This window comes from Thunnus maccoyii, chromosome 5 (genome assembly GCF_910596095.1).
Source record: "Thunnus maccoyii chromosome 5, fThuMac1.1, whole genome shotgun sequence".
NCBI classification, from domain to species: Eukaryota; Metazoa; Chordata; class Actinopteri; order Scombriformes; family Scombridae; genus Thunnus; species Thunnus maccoyii.
In genome coordinates, this window is record NC_056537.1 from 30450286 (window position 1) to 30470664 (window position 20379).

Sequence of the window (20379 nt, forward strand, 5' to 3'; positions counted from 1 at the left end):
TGATTTAGTAAAAGGTGACGGCAAACAGAAAAGATTTCAGCCTTGATTTAAAAGAACTGAGAGTTGCAGCAGACCTGCAGTTTTCTGGGAGTTTGTTCCAGGTATGTGGAGCATAAAAACTGAACGCTGCCTCTCCATGTTTAGTTTTGACTCTGGGGACAGAAAGCAGACCTGTCCCAGATGACCTGAGAGGTCTGGATGGTTCATAACGTAGCAGCAGATCAGTAATGTATTTTGGCCCTAAACCATTCAGTGCTTTACAAACCAACAGCAGTATTTTAAAATCATTTTTTTGACAGACAGGAAGCCAGGGTAAAGACCTCAGAACTGGAGTTATATGATCCACTTTTTGGTCTTGAGCAGCAGCGTTCTGAATCAGCTGCAGCTGACTGATCGATTTTTTAGAGAGACCTGTAAAGACACCATTAAAGTAATCGAGTCTACTGAGGATATATGCATGGACAAGTTTTTCCAAATCCTGCTGAGACATAAGTCCTTTAATTCTCAATACATTCTTAAAGGGAAACTTCAGTATTTTTCAACCTGGACCCTATTTTCCCATTGTTTTGTGTCTGAGTGACTAATGGGGACAACAATTTTTGAAATTGAAACAATTTTTGTAATGGTCAAAATCAGATAAATATTCAGCTATGATGGAGTTGGAGAGAGGAGTATCGGGAGGAGTTTGTTGTGTTAGTGTACAGAAAGCATTGCTTAGAGTTATCTAAAAGATTTTCAAAGTCATGGCTGAATATTTAACTAATTTTGACAACAACTTAACTATCACAAGATTTCAGATCGAGAAAACGAGAAAATTCTGGCACATCCAATTGTTGATTTTTTCAATACACTTACTCAGTGCTTGTATGGGATTATAGTCCCCGAGGAATATCGTCATGTAAATTTGTATGTCGTCTGCATAATTATTATATTTATTATAATTTTCCATAATCTGAGCGAGTGGGACCCTATAGTTGTTGAACATAAGAGGCCCCAGAATGGAGCCTTGGGAAACTCCAGGTGTAATTTTTGTCCTCTCAGATGTGTAATTATCTATAGACACAAAATAGTCCCTGTCCTTGAAGTATGAAACAAACCAATGTAGACATTATAGACAGAGACATACAGTATGAAGGCATTCAATACAGTTTTGCAGTACAAGGTAATTTAACATCCAAATGAGCTTTTACACACACACACACACACACACACGCATATATATATATATGTATGTATATATGTATGTATATATAGGGTTTGCAGTGAAAAAAAACCCTCCCAGCAATGCTAGCTGGCAGCTCTGAGGTGTATAGAATAATAAAATGAACAGCAGTATCAGCCCAGGTAGATTTCCAGTGTTCTGTTTTACTTTACTTGAGTTAGATTTTTACAAAGATATCACAGCAATAGAACTACAAGCAGCTTACAGCATATATGGCAGATGCAGCAATTGCATGTGGCATGCCTTAACAGTCATCACAGTGTATATCACGTCAAGAGAAAGAAGAATCCAGCATACACATCTTTATGTTGTTGTGATAAAAATCTACTCACAGAAAATCCTTTTAATAAGTGCAGATGAATTTCAAAGTGCCAGTGGAATATAAGAGGGGGAAATGTGAGCTGTCTGGCATCTCTGAGAAAACAAATCAAACACATTAAAAAAGAAGATAGTCTCTTTGAGTTTCCCAAACAATAATAATAAATGTAAACACCTTACAAAGGGCAGCAAATGGGTAACATCTTTCAGAACAACAACATAAATCACATTGTACTGTATCATTGTATATTGCTTACTTAAATTTGATTGATATAGTTTTGTTTCTTGAATATACATTCCCACATTGATCTCTGGATTAAAATAAAAATATAAGCACACAAGAAATACTTTTGCCTATTACACTCAAGCCAATAAAAACAATCTGATACAATTTAATAAGAAATGTGTTTGATGGAGTTCAAGAAATAGACAAGCATATATAAGATTTCCTATTTAGGTCATGTTCAACAGATAAGGCTAGCGATAGTCTATACTTTTCTTGTAAACAAATCCCATTAAAAGATTAAAACCATGAATATATTGATGTATTAACAAGTATTGTCTGTGTATCCACAGCCTGATATTGCTTATTATTCTGTATCTCAGACGTCCACTGTTGTCCAAAAACTATTAAAAATGCAAAATAAGCCGCACTGTTGCACTGGGTTGCATGTTCCTTTATTATCAAAAACACAGCTACTGTAGTTTAGTTTGAGTCAATCCCACATACACCATCCTAGTGCTATAAATACTCACTGAGTGCACCAAAATTAATGTATTAAACTGACAGCTGCTAACCGAAATATGAGCAAGCATACACTCTTGGTTACTTTGTGCCATATTTCTACTTTTTACCTCGCAAAGAAAAATAAAATAATAGCCAGAGTAATAACTTTTCAGAGCATTGCAGGGCTTTCTCATAATATTCTAAACTATTGTGCAGTTTTGGTGCAGTGTGCCATGCATATTTTATAACGCAGGACTGTTTTCGGTCGTGAAATAGTACTTATTTAGCATTGTGCTTCTGTAACATTGTCAGACCCAGGAGGGACAATTCTGTAAAAAGAATCAAAATCAATGCAGCAGAACCAGAGATATTGTCGTTTATATTCCATGCATTCTTCTTTCTTTTCAAAACCTGGTGCCTACCTTACCCACAATGCAACTTGATTGCGACAGTTCGGTCTGAGATTCAGGTGTGTTATGCTAGTAGCAGCTAATGCAGCCTGGAGCGGCTAGCCTCAAACAGAGATGAGGAGCGGGCTACAGAGGTCTGGTAATCTAATTAAACGCACAATATGTAATTTCAGCCACTAGGGGTCTCTCAATCAAAAGAATAACAAAAGACGGAGTGTGATGACGGTGTGAAGTAGCAAGGGATCATGGGAGTTTTTGTCTTCGTTGTTAAATCATGGATTTATAAAGAGAACGAGCGAAAGTCACCAGTGCGCATGTTCTATGGGCCGCACAATGCGGAAGATCCGGGCACTTTCATACCGGGAAGTCGATTTTTTATTGCTTCATGCGCCACTGAGCAACTTTCATAGAAATGAATGGGGTCACGTCTCCGACGCTGTATCCAGTTCTCTTTACATCCATGTGTTAAATAACCAGCTTCACCGGGATAGGATTACTCCAGTGTTAATCACTCGGGATGTTTTTGCCGGGAGCCGAATTACCCGCAGAAGTCTCCTTCTCTCCAGAACAAACGGACCCGGAGATTACAGGTAAAAACACTGAATAAAGCTGTTTCACCTAAAAAAATCAGTGTTTCTCCGACGATGTACGGCGACCACCGGACGTCCGGTACGGGCTGTTAGCCGAGCTGCTGCTAACACTTGGTTTATTTCTCTTATAACTTTAGATCCAGATGTTCGGCCGGTTTCTCCCGGGAGCCGAATCATCCGCAGAGGTCTCCTCCTCTCCAAAAACAAACGTACACGCAGATTAAAATCGTTGAGAATACTAATTAAAGCTGTTTCACCTAAAAACTCAATATTTCTCTGATGATGTTTGGTGACTACCGGACTTCCTGGAGGCGCTGTTAGCCGAGCTGCTGCTAACGTTTGCCCGGTTTATTTCTCTGATAACTTAAGATCCAGACGGTTGATGACTAAAATCCTTCTTCTGGCTAAAAGATATAGTTAAGAGTGACCTAATTTTATCATGAAAATGTGGCTTAAAACTGAATAAAAGTCCATTTATAACAGTTTCTGTGGAACAACCACAACGCTGATGTATTATCTTGTATGTGTGTGAGTTACTCTTAGACGCCATTGTAGCGGACAAACACAGCGCCGCCGTATGCATCTTGTGCGTGTTTACTCTTTGGTAGAGGATGTATGACGCCATTGACATGCGACCAAATGAAACGGTCTTTTACTTTGATTAAATTACAGATTTCTCTGGGTTTGAAAATTGTTGGAACATTTGGGATAATGTAAGTACACAACTCAGCAAAATATATAACATAGGTCTAGTTGTTTTTAGACATTTTAATATGGAATAATTACATATTATACCTTTTAAACACAAATTAATTTAGGAATATGCACCATGTATGCACAACAACATCTAAAATATTAAAAAGTCTTAAAACTAGATTTTGACAGAGGGACCCTCTTTAAGACAGTCGTCAACATCAGTTAATAAAGCAGGATCCACTTTAAGGACACTATCATGCCAGTTGATATTATGCTATAGTAGTACGTTCACATAATCCCAAACAAAGTTACAATTAAGCATATTGTCAAAATCCAATCTCCACACAGTGAACCTAAGGCTTTTGGGGCTCCTGGGGATTTGGTTGGTAATCCAGCCTTGTCCAACAAATGTACTCTTTCTCCTTTCTGAGTAGCTGTTGCAAAGAAAGTGTAAAAAAAAAAATGTAATGAATGTATTTGTGAGCTGCTATTGCAATTTTGCCAAGCAAATACTATTTATCAATGCAATTCAACCCCCTCAGAAAAATGCTTCTCTACACTTCTTCATCTCTTTTTATCCCCTTTATCTCTGTCCGATTGCAATCAAGTCTGCAAAGCCTGGAGATATCTCTTGCTGTCTATATCAATCAGTGACTCTACCTCTCTGTTCTCATCTCTCACTCTCTCTCTCTGTCTCTCTCTCTCTCTCCCTCCATGGGCTCAGTCTTAGTTCAGATATCAAATATTAATCAAGGCAGGTTGAGAAGCAGTTGATCAGCTGTCCCTTCATTGATCTGCCTGCTCTGCCCCTCAGCACTGATGTGTCCCATGCAGTTGGAGTTATACTTTCAATAAGCATTTGTAGTTTCACGTATCTCTTTTTCTTCCTTTTTTTCTTTCTACTTATGTCTACATTTCAGCCTGTTCTCTACTGAACATCTCTTTTTGCCCAAGCATGTCTAGATCTTCCTCATGTCATAAAGCTGAAAGCTGTGATATATAAATTCCAAAATTCAAACCGGCCGTCTGCAGCTCAGCCCTGCTAGTGTTGAAGAAGTCCATTCAAATTCAGGCCAGTGAGCGCACATCTGGACTAACCTTGACAAATTCTTGACACTAACTAATGTGAAAAGTCCTGCAATAGCTTTAATAATTCTCTATGGTCCTGGATTATTTAAATTTAGAGTTGGCAATGTCTTGGACTCATTCAATGATTTATTTTCTTTATCTGTTTATCCCCTCTAAAGGGGCATGGAGCCCATCCCTGCATGTACTAAACAGGAGTCAACGTACAAGCACAAACTCTGTACAAACTGAATGTATATCACAGAAGTAATAGATTTAACTACTGGCCCTTTTTGATCCCAGGAATTTTTTCCGAAACCTTTTTAGGAACTCAAGTACTTTAACTGCATTTTGACTGCATGAATCTAGTCACAGTTTTAGGTCCTGGGTCAGAGTTTTTAACCCCCCAAAAAGTTTGTGCTCTGGTGGTAGTAGTGTTTGATAACTCAGGAACTATCAGGGTCAAATTTGCAGTGCTGAACAGCACTGACTGTAAACACATGCCATGAAACTGCAAGCAAATGTGTACAGCTTTCATTCTCACAAGTTTGATGATCTCTTGATTTTTCATATAGTGCCAAAATGACAGTTTGAGCTGTACTTTGTGTTTACTAATAATTAGCAAATGTTAACATGCTACCTTACACTAAGATGGTAAACATTATACCTGCTAAACATTAGCATGTCAATGTTGTCATTTTGAATATCTTAGCATGTATTTAGCTCAAGCCACAGCTGCTAGTGTGGCTGTAGAATCTTACTGTTATTAATACATCATCAATCTAATTTGCCAATTTAGTTTAAAGGCCATTGGATTGATCCTGGGGATACCTCTTACTGTGAAGCCACAAAGTTGAAACACTGAGCCATTAGTGTTAAACCATGCTGCCCTGTCAGACCCCCCGATGACCTCAGTGTGAAGTGGCAGATGTTCAATCAAGCCTTGCAAGCAGCCAAAGAGAAATGTGAAAGCAACAATTTATGATTTCAGTTATGTACTGAAACTATTTCTTGTCGAACAACATCTGGGCGCAGTGAGTGTGTCCAGCAGAGTCTTGTCATTACAGTGAGCTTGCCAGGTTTGGTGCCACTGCGCCTGTACAGAGACTAAAACCTGTTATAGTTATAGCATATTAGCTTCCATACACAACAAAGAAAAGTCACCCGAAAAAGCTGGACTCAACAAGTGAAAGTTTAGAGTCTGAGGACACTGGTCCCATGCTAGCTTCATGTGCTAATGCTAATGCTCATGGTGGAACTGGAACAGAAGCGATAAACACAAGTAGTGGCATGAGCTCTGAACATATTGTATGAATGCAGAATTCTCTGCCAAATTCAAAAATGTACTGTCTGCAGTGAACAATGTTACAAAAGAAGTCAAAGAATGTGCTGGGTGAATTTCCCAGGCCAAGGTACGCATCTCTTGAACCGAAGACAACATCATAGCCCTGCAGGCAACAACCACTGCTCTTGAAGAAAATGTTGAATTGCTTACCTCTATACTAGTTGGGCTAGAGGGCCGTAGCAGGAGATCTTGAAGCTTCCAGATGGCGCTGAGTGAAGCAATGCTTGCTCATTCCTTTAATGGAGGCTTCCTGAGGCTCTGGAGATGGAGCCACTTTCCCTTGATAACTGAGAGAGCTCACTGGATTTCTGGTCCAAGATCCGACCCCAACGTACCTCCGAGGGCTCTGAAAATGAAGTTTTTAAACTATTAAGATCTGCGTTGTGAATGCAGCCGGGGTGAAAGGGAGAGTTCTCTACAAGAATTGGCAAGTCAGATCTTACATGGAAGTCCACAAACAGCAGAAACGCTTTGACGTTACCACACAGCGGCTATGGGCCAAGACTATCCGATATGGAATCATCTTTCCAGCGCACGTGAGGGTCTGCCACAGTGACCATTCCTACATTTTTGAAACATGGAGCGGAGCAGTTTCTGGAGAAGCTAGGCAGAGATGTGGAGGTGGAGCGACACTGAAGAAGAGGTGATAGCAATGTAATGTTAAATCTATTTTTGGACTGTAAATCTGAAATATTACTTTTGGCTCTGTCTAAATGGGCTGTCTTTATTTATTTTAACATAAACTTTTAAAATCCACATCACATTTCATCAATTATCTTGGTCCAGTAGCATAGTAATATTGTCTGTTGTTCACAAGTAACACTGTTTTTATACATTGGTATATCCTGGTGTGGGTTTGTTTTTAATTATATGAGGCTAGATTATGGTGGTCATATACTCTGGCTAACTGCTGACATTCTTTGGTTTGTGTTTTTGTTCAATGACATGTTTTAAAATGTATTTTGTGTTTTTGTTTTCAGTGGTAACAGAGATCTATTTGTATATTAGTCTGTTCCAGTGTGCTTTTACAGGGCACTCAAGTGTCCCTGGTAAATTAGATGACTCATACTGTTAAGGTTAAATTTACATCCAGAATTGTAAAGGATTAAAATAAAATCACCAAAATAAAACAGATAGTAAGCAGATAATAACAACTTCAATGGAAGATCATATTTTTGCAAGAATCACATCTATTATCTGGTGACATTTCTAAAATATGCAAGACATGGCCTGGGCAGGTCATTTCAGCCTCATTTAGTTCTCATTCAAGGGGAGTTATCACATTTTGCAAATAATCTGTGATCCAGCTGGCAGATATATATCATTATACGGGGTACTGTGCTGTTCGAGCAGCTGAATTTCATTAATGTGTATGGTCCCAATGAAGATGACTCTAAATTCTTTAACAATCTTTTTCTAAACCTTTCCACACTTCAAGCTATCATATTGTGACAGGAGACTTTAATTGCACTTTAGATCCTGTTAATGATCGCACTCCAGGCTCAAGTATCTCTCACACCCAATCTAGGAAAACCATACAGCATTTTATGAAGGATTTAAATTTAATAGAGATTTGGAGAAAAATGAAACCAGATGTCATGGAATACTCCTGCTACTCTAGCACTCACCAGACCTTCCGGTGCTCCCGAATTGACTATTTTTTGATCTCAGCAGCTTTACTCTTGAAAATGAAAGATTGTTATCATAATAGCATTGTCATCTCTGACTCTGCGCCAGCATCTCTTGCATATTCTGACACTGAATTAGTAGGCAAATCACCATAGTGGCGCTTTTAACCTAAATGGTTGCAAGATACAAGTTTTATAGAATACCTTGGACAGCAAATTGACCTATACCTTTCAATTAATACAACTCAGACTTCAGCTTGTACCAGATGTGAAGTCTTAAAAGCTTTCATAAGGGGTCAAATTATAAATTTCACCAGCTCCAAGTCAAAAAATACACATCAAAAAACTACATTACTTGAGATGAAAATCAAAACTTTGTAGAGAGAATTTTCTTCAGTAATTACTCAGGTGCGCACAAGGAATTACTCCTTAGAGCTCAATATAACGAAATTTCTGCTGGTAAAGTTGCAGCAAGCTTATTGATATTAAATCAATCATATTATGACCACCTGGCTCTGATGGGCTGTCCATTGACATCTACAAGAGGTTTAAGAATAAACTTTAAACTAATCCAAATGTTTTTGGAATCTTCCTGCCCCTTTCTCCGAGAGGAATCCTGCACACTCTGCTCCTAAAACCCGGAAAGCCGCATAGTAAGTGTGATTCTTGTCGTGCTATTTCACTTTTGAACTCTGAGATACTTTGTAAAGCACTTGCAAAAAGGTTGGAGGGTTTTCTCTCAGATGTGGTGGGTAGAGACCAAAATGGCTTTATTCAAGGTCATCAAGGATTTCATAATGTCAGGAGAGTGCTAAATATTCTACATTCTAGAAATGGGTCACCAGAAACTGCAATCTTTCATTGGACGCGGAGGCCTTCGACAGGGTGGAGTGGCACTACCTCTTTGAAGTGTTAAATCATTTTGGATGCAGTGAGCGCTTTTGTAAGTGGATAAAGATACTATATACAAATCCTACTGCACAGATCCTTACAAATAACACGTTATCTAAACCTTTTGACAAACTGAATTCTTGGAATGCGGACATTCATTGTCTGTGGGACTGTGAAAAACTAAAGATTTGTGAAGGAAGGTATCCCATATGATATCCCAGCAGGTAACAGGCCTGTTGTCTTGCCTAACCATGGAAAAAATAACATATAGTGAAGGGTAAAGAAGACACTTTTGAAAAGGTTTGGGAACCATTTTTGGATTTTGTTAAGCAAAGTGATGTGGATGAAATACTGGTTAATGAGGGGAACTCTGGGTAACTTGCTTTGTGTCCACGTGAGGTAGTGAAATATATCTGATTGACTTGTCCCACATATGTTCTGTCCTATCAGATCAGACCGCTGTAAAAAGTAATTTTGTTTGTTTTCTGCTTCTGTTTTACTTGAGATGTTCCCTTTAGTTTTTATTATTTTCCATTTATTTATTTTAGTTTACTTTATTATTGGTAGTAATTTTTTTCTTTTCTTCCTGTTAATTTTTTATGTGGTTATTGCTGTTTGTTTGTCTTATGCTGATGCTGTTTTCAATGTAATATATTCACTTCTACATTTCCTGTTAAAAAAGAAAAATCAAATAACATAGTTAAAGAAAAACAAGAACAAGATACAATTGACCAAGCTTTAGAGGTGTTCGTAGGTGAATTTTTAAGTGTTTTCTTTTTTTTTTTCAATCATAAATTGAAATATCTCGGTGACACCTCTACTCATCATTACCAAGTCAAGCATTCTTGGTCACTTTCTTTCTTATCTTGTGCTCTTTCATCATTCCTAATTATCCGTCTCTTCCTACATCCCTCATCATCTCCATCTCCACCTCTTTTTCTCTCACACATGTCTTCTTCTCTCCCTCTCCAGCAGTTTTTCCTCCTCAGGTCTTCATTAAAACTTGATGGAGATCAGTGAAGCCAATAATCTTCAGGCCCCTTGAACAACCCTGCCTGAAATCAATAGGCTTCCTAGAAAAAATAACAGCACAAAGAGAAAAGGAGGGGTGGGAGAAGGACTGGTTTATTAAATATTAAACAGCTGGTCTCCGGGGAGAGGAGGAAGAGTTGTGGTAATGCAGTGTCTGACCCAATTAGCATCTCCTGTTCACCTGCCAGGCTCCAGCCGTGGCTCCACTCTGACTTTTACTCATCACGACAAGCCTCTTCTGGGACAGTCACACTCTTCAGGAGAGTCATCCCTGCTGTCTTGTACACTAATCATGACATGATTCATCTGTGCCTGTCACACCCTTGAAGAGGGCCATCTTAGCTCAGTGAAATATCAGTCACTACCAGCTCTAAAATGATCTCACTCTTCAGGAGAGCCTGCTGTCAACAAGTGACGATGAGGCTCCTCTGGGACCAGCTAACTGTTTTATAATGTTGTCTCAGCTTCTGTTACCAGTCAGGAGGTTCTCTTGGGACTCTGTTATTCTTTCACAACACCCAAAAAACTTTTTTTTCAGTTTGGGGACATTTGCCAGTTTTTTGGTTTGTTTTTATATCGACAGATGAGTAAAGCCATATCTCATATCTCAGTTCTTGAGATATTTAGTCAACTCCTTTGTAAAGTGCTGTTTACTAAATTTTGTCTGGGTTTGTGTGCATAAGTGAGTTTTTTTCAGGCACACTGAGGTCATGCAGCTGAGTAGTTGTCAAGGAAGGTTGGAGGTTTTTATCTTGTCACAATAAGAACTTAATGTTTCCACAATGCGATGGCCTTCCTGAATTTTTTAAGAAGCTCTCCTTTTGAATTTTTTTTTTTTTTAAATTTCATCCTTTATTGACCGATAGTTCTCCAGAGCAATGGCCACACTCTTTCTCTATTCCTGCCTCTCAGTAGGCATTGTGTATCCATTTACAACATGACAATCACTGACATACAATTGGCTGAGTAAAAGAGAGAAAGCAAATTTTCTTATTCAGTTACCTTTAAAAATTATCCAACCTGAGCCCAACCACAGCCTGAAGTTTTATTTTTTAAAAAGAACAGAAAAACCAGCAAACGACCAAAACCAACTGGACATAGGACCCTTTGTTGGCACCCGTTAGGTTCGGGTCAGGATGCTGAACTTAGCACTAGAAAGGGACGTTGCTACAGGACATCCATATGCATTTTTTGTTACTTATATTTAAGCTTTTGAAACCCAACTCAACTTCACATTGGCATTGTGGTATGGAACACACACCTCAGTGTTAAGGATGTTTATTAACTGGTTCACTTTTACTTCTTCAAGCAAACTACAAATAATTAATTATAACAACAGACTTGGTAACATTATAAGTAAATAATTCAAATATGCCGTTGAATGTTAACTTGGCTTGATAAAGAAATGAATATTCTGAATAAAAGAATAAGTAGAAAACATGATTTGATGAACATGTTTATTATTTGATACGTCATTCATCGTTTAACATCCGGACTGACCAATTTGTTAGTCAAAGACCACAACCAATTACATTTTGAATGTCATTTGCCTTGATAATTTTATCAGTCTTTCACATAACTGATAAACTGAGCAGTTCACATAGTCAACATTAAAAGTTCATACCAGCGTAAACACTGAATGAGCTGTTACGAACAGTCAAGATATGCGGTTATTATTAACAATGGATCTGTTTTCAAATTTAAGACAGTTTCATCAGCTCTACTTTTAGTGAAACTGAGTTCTACTCTTTATCAGCCCTCTCTCTCATGTATATGCAGTGATAACTATTCAAACATTGTAATTCAATAGGCAGGTAGTCATTGGTGTGCACGGCTCGTCATGAGACGGGCTTTGAGATGAATGAGTAAAGAGATGAATTCAAATAGAAGAAAGGCAGGAATAAGCAACAGATGGCGAAAGAAAGAAGCTGCCAAACTTTTCACTGCACCTCTTTTGTCTCCTCCCTCTCCATCACTCATCCCACAAGTGAGGGGATGAGGTGAGTATGGAGGGATGATACCTATGCATCATCCGTAAAACATACATTTTAGAAAGGTTTGTATCAATAATTTACTGATTGTGTGTTTCTTTTTGAGCTAATTAAAGTGGTAAGGAAAGGGACAGCTGATGATTCATCTATTGACCACTTGTCTCCCCTCTATGTGAAAGCACGTCTCTTGTCTTGAGGACTTAGGGAATAGAATATGCAGATATAAGAGTTGCTATTTCTATAGGTAGACTCACACCCTGTACAGCTGTGTCTATTTCATATTCTATCTTTATGGCTTTTTCCTGCCACTGTTTTTCTCTGGCACAGGAAGATTGACCCCAGTTCTTAATTCCGCCTACACCCGACTTAATGGAATTACTGAGAAAACTGGAGATGTGAGCGGTAATTGAAGGGTCTGGAACCAGGCTGAAAATGTTGAGGAGGATGAAGAAGATTTGGGTATGATGAAGGAAGAGAGATTGAAAAGGGAAAATAGCTCTGTTTTCATGACACTTTACCACTGCTCGAAGTCTTCTCAAGACCTCTGATTCACATCCGTTTTGCTGCTGCTTAAAAGATGAGAAAGGATCTTCATCCTAATTAAACAGTGGTGCCTGGCTCCCAGAAGAGATCTGGTCCTCTGCAGTGTGTACATGAAAGCTTAGTACGCTGTCATTTCAAGCCTCTGTAAATGGTGGTACAACACCAACATGAGTGAATTATTGCTAATAATTAGTTCAAAACACATCGACCAAATGCTCATCTCACTGGAAGAATTTTGTCCTCCTTAAGCTTGACTCAACAAACAGCTTTGGGCTTTGGTGAGATGCTGTAAATAGCTGTGCACAAAGTAAATGACTTGTGAGTCCAGGTTCTCAGGGGTGTGTGTGTGTTTGTGTTTATGCATGCATGCAGTATGCACTTCAGTGACTTGACTCTGAAATCCTGGTAGAAGCTTTGGGGGGGCGGGGGGTTCCTCAACATTCTCACAAAGATATAAACAAGAAGTGATTTTCTGAATGGGTCTCTCTTGGTTTTGCCTGATGTGATCGATAATCTTTCTGTAACTGGACTGAGTTTGCTCAGTGTTTCAAATGTTTTCTGATCACTGATGTGATTTACACCCAATATTAACATCCATCCTATATTGAGAGATTATCTGGATACAGCATGACTGAGCAGAGCTACTGTACATTTAAAACTGAACATGTTGTGGACAGCCACCGTCACCAACATGATGAAAAGAAGCCTTTTGATTTTACTGTATGAAGTGCTAAGTACTTAGTTTTGATAAATACTTCAAATATAATTAATTCTCCTGCCTAAAAATGTACACACCTCAAAGTGTAGGTGTATGTAACTTTCATTACATCTTGGCACCTGTCATTAAAATGCACCTCCAATATAAAAATAGGATCCTCTGCCAAAGCAGATTGTCATGCATGTCACGTCCTTCCCAAATCTGTGTACCTATTTAGAACTGAGAGTGAGCTCCTCGTCTCACTTGTTCTCCGTCAGCAAGTGTCCTGACAATCCATACTGACAACTGACAAGACGCCTGAGTTTCTTGACACCAGACAGCTTTGTCATGTTGTTGTTGGATTCTTGTCTAAAAGATTATTTGTGTTTCTGCACTTAGCACATGTAGAGTTTAGAGGCACTGCAGTTCAATTCATTGTTAAAGCTGCATAAATTGATATTTTTATATTAACAATGGGTCAGATGGCTACATGTAACGTGAAAGGCGTTGCTTGTAGCCATGATCCTCGCAGAAAATGATCATCTGACTCAGCAGTTCCCCTAGCTCTACGTAGTGTTTTACTGTGTGATGACCACAGCCACACATGGTAATATTAACCCAATTCACACTCTCCCACCTTATTAGTTTACTTTCCTACAGTTTCATTTCATTTGCAGTCAGCCGCACCCAAACAATTAACACTAAACAGTTTGGTTGATTCGGAATCTATTTATTCACACTTAATGTTACATTGTTTTATATGGAGTGTAAACATTTTAACACTGCAGGGTTACACAGGCACTTTTCTGTCATATTAATCATTTGTTCCTTTGTCTTTGAGTTACTGTGGTTTTTGGGGATGTCCTTCCTGGTTTAGCAAAAGGTGTGGCTGAAGGTTGAGGGGTCTTACATGCTGGACCCAGCTGATCAGGCCAAACCATGTGCTGCCATGTCATGGGGGGATTTGGGTTTAGTTAGTTTTGCTTTGTATTTAGTTGTAGTAGGTGTCCACCTCGTCTACTCCCTCTGTGTTATTTGGTTTGGCCAAGTCACTATATACTGTACATGTTCCCTCATGTGTCATTGTGTTAAGTCAGTTTGTTCAGCTAACATCTTAGTTGATGTTACATTAAGTATAGTGATAATTTGCTGACCTCTTTTATAGGCCTAGTTATTAAATTCTTGGTTTATAATGTTTTCCCATTTTTTGGGGTAAATAAAAAACATTTTTTCTATTTCCAACTCCTGTTTCCTTATCGCCTTACTGCTTAGACCCTAAAAAGTGTCTTTCAGCTGAATAATTTTGATTTTACGGGCCTCAAATTTACTGTTTATTTCAGTCACACCGCTCTCATCAACCTCATTTTCAGCCACTGCAGGGAGCTGCTTTCTGCCAAAAAGCTCTTCTTAAGTCACTGTTAGCAGGTGAACATTTAGCTCCACTGATTTTACACATTTAGTTTACAGGTTTTGGGAAATACTACTGCATATTTGAAAAAAGTTGGATCTAGAGAGAAGACATAAGTTACCTTACCTTTGTAGCTGCTCCTCGTCTCTGCTCGAGGCTAGCAGCCTGAGGCTACATTAGCCACCACTAGCATAACACACCCAAATCTCCAAACTGTCAGCAGCAGAACTGCATTTCATTAATGTTTTTATAAGCACCAGGTTTCGACAAAGAGGAAGAACATGTAGAATAAAAAAGATAATATCTCTGGTTCTGCTGCACTGATCTTGACCCTTTTCTTAAAACTGTCCATTGTGAGTTTACTAATGTTTTAGGAGTGCAATGCTAAAGCCAGATATATTTCTCAGAGAAAAAAGGAAAGTAGTGGACTTTCTTTCCTCGGGTGGCCAGAAATCAAAAGATCAAAATTCAGGGAAATATACTTATTCACTTTCTTGCTGAGAATTAGATGATAAAATCAATAGAATGCTTCTCTATTTAGCGTACAGAAATGAGAGTTGTATCAATCCTTTAATTCTTATCACGAGAGAGAATAAGCATATGTCAACTATTTCTTGAACTTAGTGAGGAAAACTGTTGTTTGTGAAAACTGACATACATGAATGTTTCTGTTTAGGTACAAGAATATGCAAGAATTTGTGTTCTCAGAGGACCTCGGTTGTTTCGTAGCATTGCGACTCTAATCGACTACTTGTCATCCAGTGTGTTGTCTGTGTTGCTCACTCAGTCACTCAATGCACAAGTTGACTGTCAGGACTGAAATATCTGTGTATATTGGTGGAAATAGTCTCATATCTGATCACTGAGGATCAATACGTTAGACTTGGCTTTTTTTCTGCTGTTGTATTCCTGGTCAACGGGTCTTGACTTGTCTCATCTTTGATGTGAGCAGTCGATCAGCAGCAGACTTTAAACACTGAAGGTCTGAAAAGGAAAAAGGATTGAAGAGGGACCCACAGCAGTCTGTGGCTTTGTGGATATGATGGATAATGCTCAACCTCACAGTCCATCACTGAAACAAACAAGTGCAGAGACAGGAGCATCACTCTCTGCACAGATGCTCTTTTTTTAACCTCCACACTAAACAGAGAAACAGAAGTACACTTATTGCCAACTGCAATTTCTACTCAAATAGATTTTCCATTCCATATTACAAGGCAAGTTCAGCTGTAAATGAATCTTTTCTCCATGTATGTGTGGTTATACACTTTGTGTGTCTTTGTGCATGTTTTCCAGTGCTGAGCCCTTGCCCTGTTGCTGCAGCTTCAACCAGAAGGTGTCACTCCATCTATAAGGGTTTCGCTCAGTGTCTGATGGCTCTGGGCGACAGTTTGACGGACAGCGCCCGCAAGGATGAGGACACACATGAGATACACTCCATCTGCAGGTCAGTGCTGAGTGTATTTAAATGCAAGAATATGAGACACTAACACCAAATCAAACGCAGACAGTGAAATTGAAAGACAACAGAGTTTCAGTATTCAAATATGGATTTCTAAACCTCACAGAGTAGAGAGGTCGCTATACGTGAGTATTCAGTTATTTTAGAGGAGTGGGTTTAGAAAATGAAGATGGAAGTTCTCTGGCAAAAGCAGCACAAATTGGAACTGCTGGAACTGAGTATGCAAGTCTTTTGGAAAGAAAAAAGTTTAGACAAGCATTTTACAATTTCACAAAGTCAGTCTACTATCTGATATCAATAGGGCACGTCCCGGCTGTACACCTATACAATACCACCGATCGAAGTCTTGGCTCCTTAATTCCTCACTGGACTTACTCATGGCCTGTTCACATGCAGTTGTAAAAATAATATTTCCTGAAATAGGCGAGTGAGAGCATTGATAAGTTATGACAACATTAACATGGTCACATCAGTAAATTCACCATAAACAAATCAGACAGTAGCACTAAAAGTTTAATGGCGACTACAGAGAAGAGTCAGGATTGGAGGAAGTGTTGGTGCTGCTCAATGCAGTTTCTGTTCAACATGGTCAAAGCACCAAAACCTAAATCTAAAAAATGGTTCACAAATATATACTTTTTTTAAAAAGATGAAATAATTTCCCAAAACAGCTGTAGTTTCTCTTTGATGCACACACATGCTGTTGGAACACATAAGAACACTGAATAAGGGGGCTTAGTGGTACACCTGTGTTGACAAGGATGAATTTACTTGGAGGCCATAGAGGCCACATCATTGTGATTTGCACTGAAAAAAGTGGTTCTGCTTTCTAACAAGGCACCCTTTATAACAGTTTTTTAAGTTGCAACGAATGTCTTCATTGATGGTTAATAAATAATGCTTTATGGATTCCTTATAAGCCATTAATAAGAGCTAATTTTCTTTCTTTCTGTCTGCCAGTTGTAAACGTTGGTCTTAATAAGTTGTTCATATTTTGGTCCAGATCCTCCGCAGCCCCTTTCCACAACATAAGTAGTCATGCGGTCCTATCATTCTTATTTGTGGCTTATAACTGATAAAGCTTCACCAAATCACTTAACAACCATTAATACAGCCACTGGTCACAACTTATAAACCCTTAATGAAGGCAGGCTTATTATACTGATTGAAGATCACACAAGATGCACACAAAACCGATATCAGCTGATATAAGGAGAGAGGATGCAAGTGTTAGAGTTAACATAATGAAAAGCACCCACTGAGTCTTTCATTTACATAAATGCTGGATACATCTGCTAGTGTGAGAGTTTGGTAGAAATAGCCTTGATAAATTGAAGGAGAAATCACTTCCAACATGTCCATCTTGCGGAACATTACCTGGCCATCAGCTGGATGTCCTTCCTGGGTGTTCCAGCATCATCGAAATATGTTGTTACAATCATCAACGTTTATGTACACAGTGTGCGTTCTGCAGCTTTATACCGTACATCCTATATGTCCACATTAACAACTTAATATGCTATATATTCTAAAATGGTTTCACCAATGTCCTGTCTGACCCAGATGTCTGTTGTATGTTTAGACAACGTGTCACTTTCAAGATAATCCTAAAAATTAATGACATATAACCAAACACACAGCAAACACATGAAGTATCTTAGTTAATACATCTTAGTTAATGTAATTACTTTTAATAACACAGTCCATACGGATGTGTAACAGTATTTTATTAACAATTTGAATTCTTAACTCTTTTTAACTCCAAAATTCAAACAAATGTATAATCATTTTATATAGTTATTATAGTTTTTGGGACTAATGTATAATCTTGTTTTTTATAAATATGAAATATTAGTTAAAGTTCAAGTATTGCAGTAAAAGTAGTGGTTTGGTCCCTCTGACTGATATATTATTATATATGACATCATTAGATTATTAATAGTGAAGCATCAGTGTTAGAGCAGCATGTTACTGTTGTAGCTGCTGGAGGTGGAGCTAGTTTACACTACTTTATATACAGTTAGCTAGTTTAGTCCAGTGGTTCCCAACCTAGGGGTTGGGCCCCTCCAAAGGGTCATCAGATAAATCTGAGGGGTCGTGAGATGATTAATGGTTCAGTTTTTAGACTTTTTCTCTAATCTTTGATTTTTGGTGAAATATTGAACAAATGAACATTTATTGAAATGAAACCATGTGAGAAGTTTCAAGGGAAAAATCATTATTTGGCAGTAGAGGACCACAGGGTCTTGCACTGGGCCTTCAATGGTCAGATTGATGACCCCCCCCCCCCCCCCCCAACACACACACACACACACACACACACACACACACACAAAGTTCATTCATCGCGAGCAACTCATTGCCTCAAGCTAAAATTGAAACAATATGCAAACTATGTCATTAATTCCACATAAAAATAAGTTAACTGAATTACAAAATCGCCCTCTGACACCTGTTAACTTATGTGCTCAAACCTCTGGCTCAACAAGCAGAAACTATGCTAATCTAGTTTCTCTCTCGGCTACCATAGCCATCTCTGGACATCATAACAAACATCACAATGAATTATAAGCCATAAACATTACACCAACAATAAAGGAAAGACTTTTTGAAAGATAGAAATCAAGCCATATATCTCACAGCAGCAAATTCGAGCATTGCCAACAACAATCTTAATCAACTATATAGATAATTAAATAATACAGCAGTCACTTGAAAACGAAATCCATCCTTCGTTCCTTTCTGATGAAACAATCAATCACCTCCTAATGCCGGATGCCAGTGCCAAGAGTCTTGTTTGTCCAGTTGTATTTCTGCTGTACGTTTTGATGCGTTTAAGAGCGGAGAATGACCGTTCTACTGAGGCGGTGGACACTGGAATAGTAACAACCAAGCATGCAAGAGCATGAAGTTGTGGCATGCTGTCACTCAGTCCCTTGGCTTGGAGAAAGGTGAGTAGAGCACTTGGACTTTTCTCCTGAAAATCTGACTGTACACATCACTCTCAGTTCACTTCTGAGCCTGGTCAGATCAAAGTATGCTCTATAGATTTCATCTAGGCTCCTCAGTGCATTTTCAGGAAAGGAATGCTTGTACTGCGTAAACAGTTGTGGATCGAGCAATGTCACGAACAACAGTCTTATATGATCCTCAAACCGATTGTTTAATTGTGAGAGGATGTTTTCGATCACAGTTTTGTGCAGCTCTCTGTAGTGAGTGGGGGCATCCCCCTGTTCTCACTCGAGATGCGCTTGGCTCTCCTGCAGCCTCCACCGTTTCCTCAAAGATGCTGTCAGATTTTGCTCACTCACTTTCAGTGTTCTGCCGAAAATCTTCAATTCTAGACAGACATAACTGGACATCCAGGCTCTTGTTTTGAAGAATACAAATTTAAAAAATCTCTCCTCGACACCTTCATCACTCACGTACCTGAGGATGAGTGACATTTGTGTGGCATTGCTGCCATCCGTGCTCTTGTTGACCATTTTTGCAATGTACTTGGATTTGCTTATCTGCTCTTTGATTGTATCATTCAGTACATCAGCAACTGCAATGATAAGATCGTTCTGAATTTTACCAGATGTGCTGGTAAAAACAGTAGCTGTGGCCAAGTGATAACACAGGTCAGCATCATAGTCTGACAACAAGGAAAGTAGCTCCAAGTAATTTCCCCGATTTAAAGAATCAGTGCCTTCGTTGTGTCCTCTATAGGGCAATTCCTGCTGTCCCCAAAAAAATCACACATCACTGTGAGACGCTTCAATATCTCCCGATTCTTCCTCACGTTCTCATTTTGCACGCTTGTCTCTCTCCTCCTCTGCTCATCCAGCTGTAAATCCATTCTTGTGTCCCCAAAAGTCTTAAACTGCACCACAGACATTAGATGTCAATCGGAGCTCTGGTGTTTGTTGGCTACCTTGGTTAAGGTGTTCAGACTGCCAAAACCAGTTGTATTCCATGGACCACTTTCTGTGCTGAAGAGCAAGCATGGCCAGCAAAATAGTTTATTTTTTTCAGCACTTGCTGTTAGCCAGCCGTAGCAGTCGTAATTAGCTTCTGTAAAATGCCTCACGAAGCCTTTGCCTGTCTGTGTGAGCCCTTCTAGCTTGTCTTGAAAACTTCGCCTGGAAAATGAAATCCGAAGCAAATCCGCCACAATGTCAATGTCTTTGTTAGCCGCTATTCTTCTCTATTCCCAACAATTGCGCACTAGCTAGCATTGCGTCCCCACTGCACGAAGAAATACCTGCGCTTATTGGTTGATAATGATGACATTACCCGGGGCCTGCTAGCAGGCCCTAGGGGTGTCCCAATCACCACAAATCAAATTTTGATTGGTTAATTTAGTTGTCAC

General features: G+C 38.9%; 1 protein-coding gene across 1 annotated transcript in view; it reads left to right on the top strand.

Annotated features, from left to right (window-relative positions):
• Nucleotides 1-20379, top strand: part of nrn1la (neuritin 1-like a) — a 97536-nt gene that overhangs the window by 38156 nt on the left and 39001 nt on the right. Inside the window, exon 2 of the mRNA XM_042410705.1 lies at nt 15860-16010. Within this exon, the coding sequence (XP_042266639.1) occupies nt 15860-16010 (151 nt within the window). The remainder of the gene's footprint in view (nt 1-15859; nt 16011-20379) is intronic.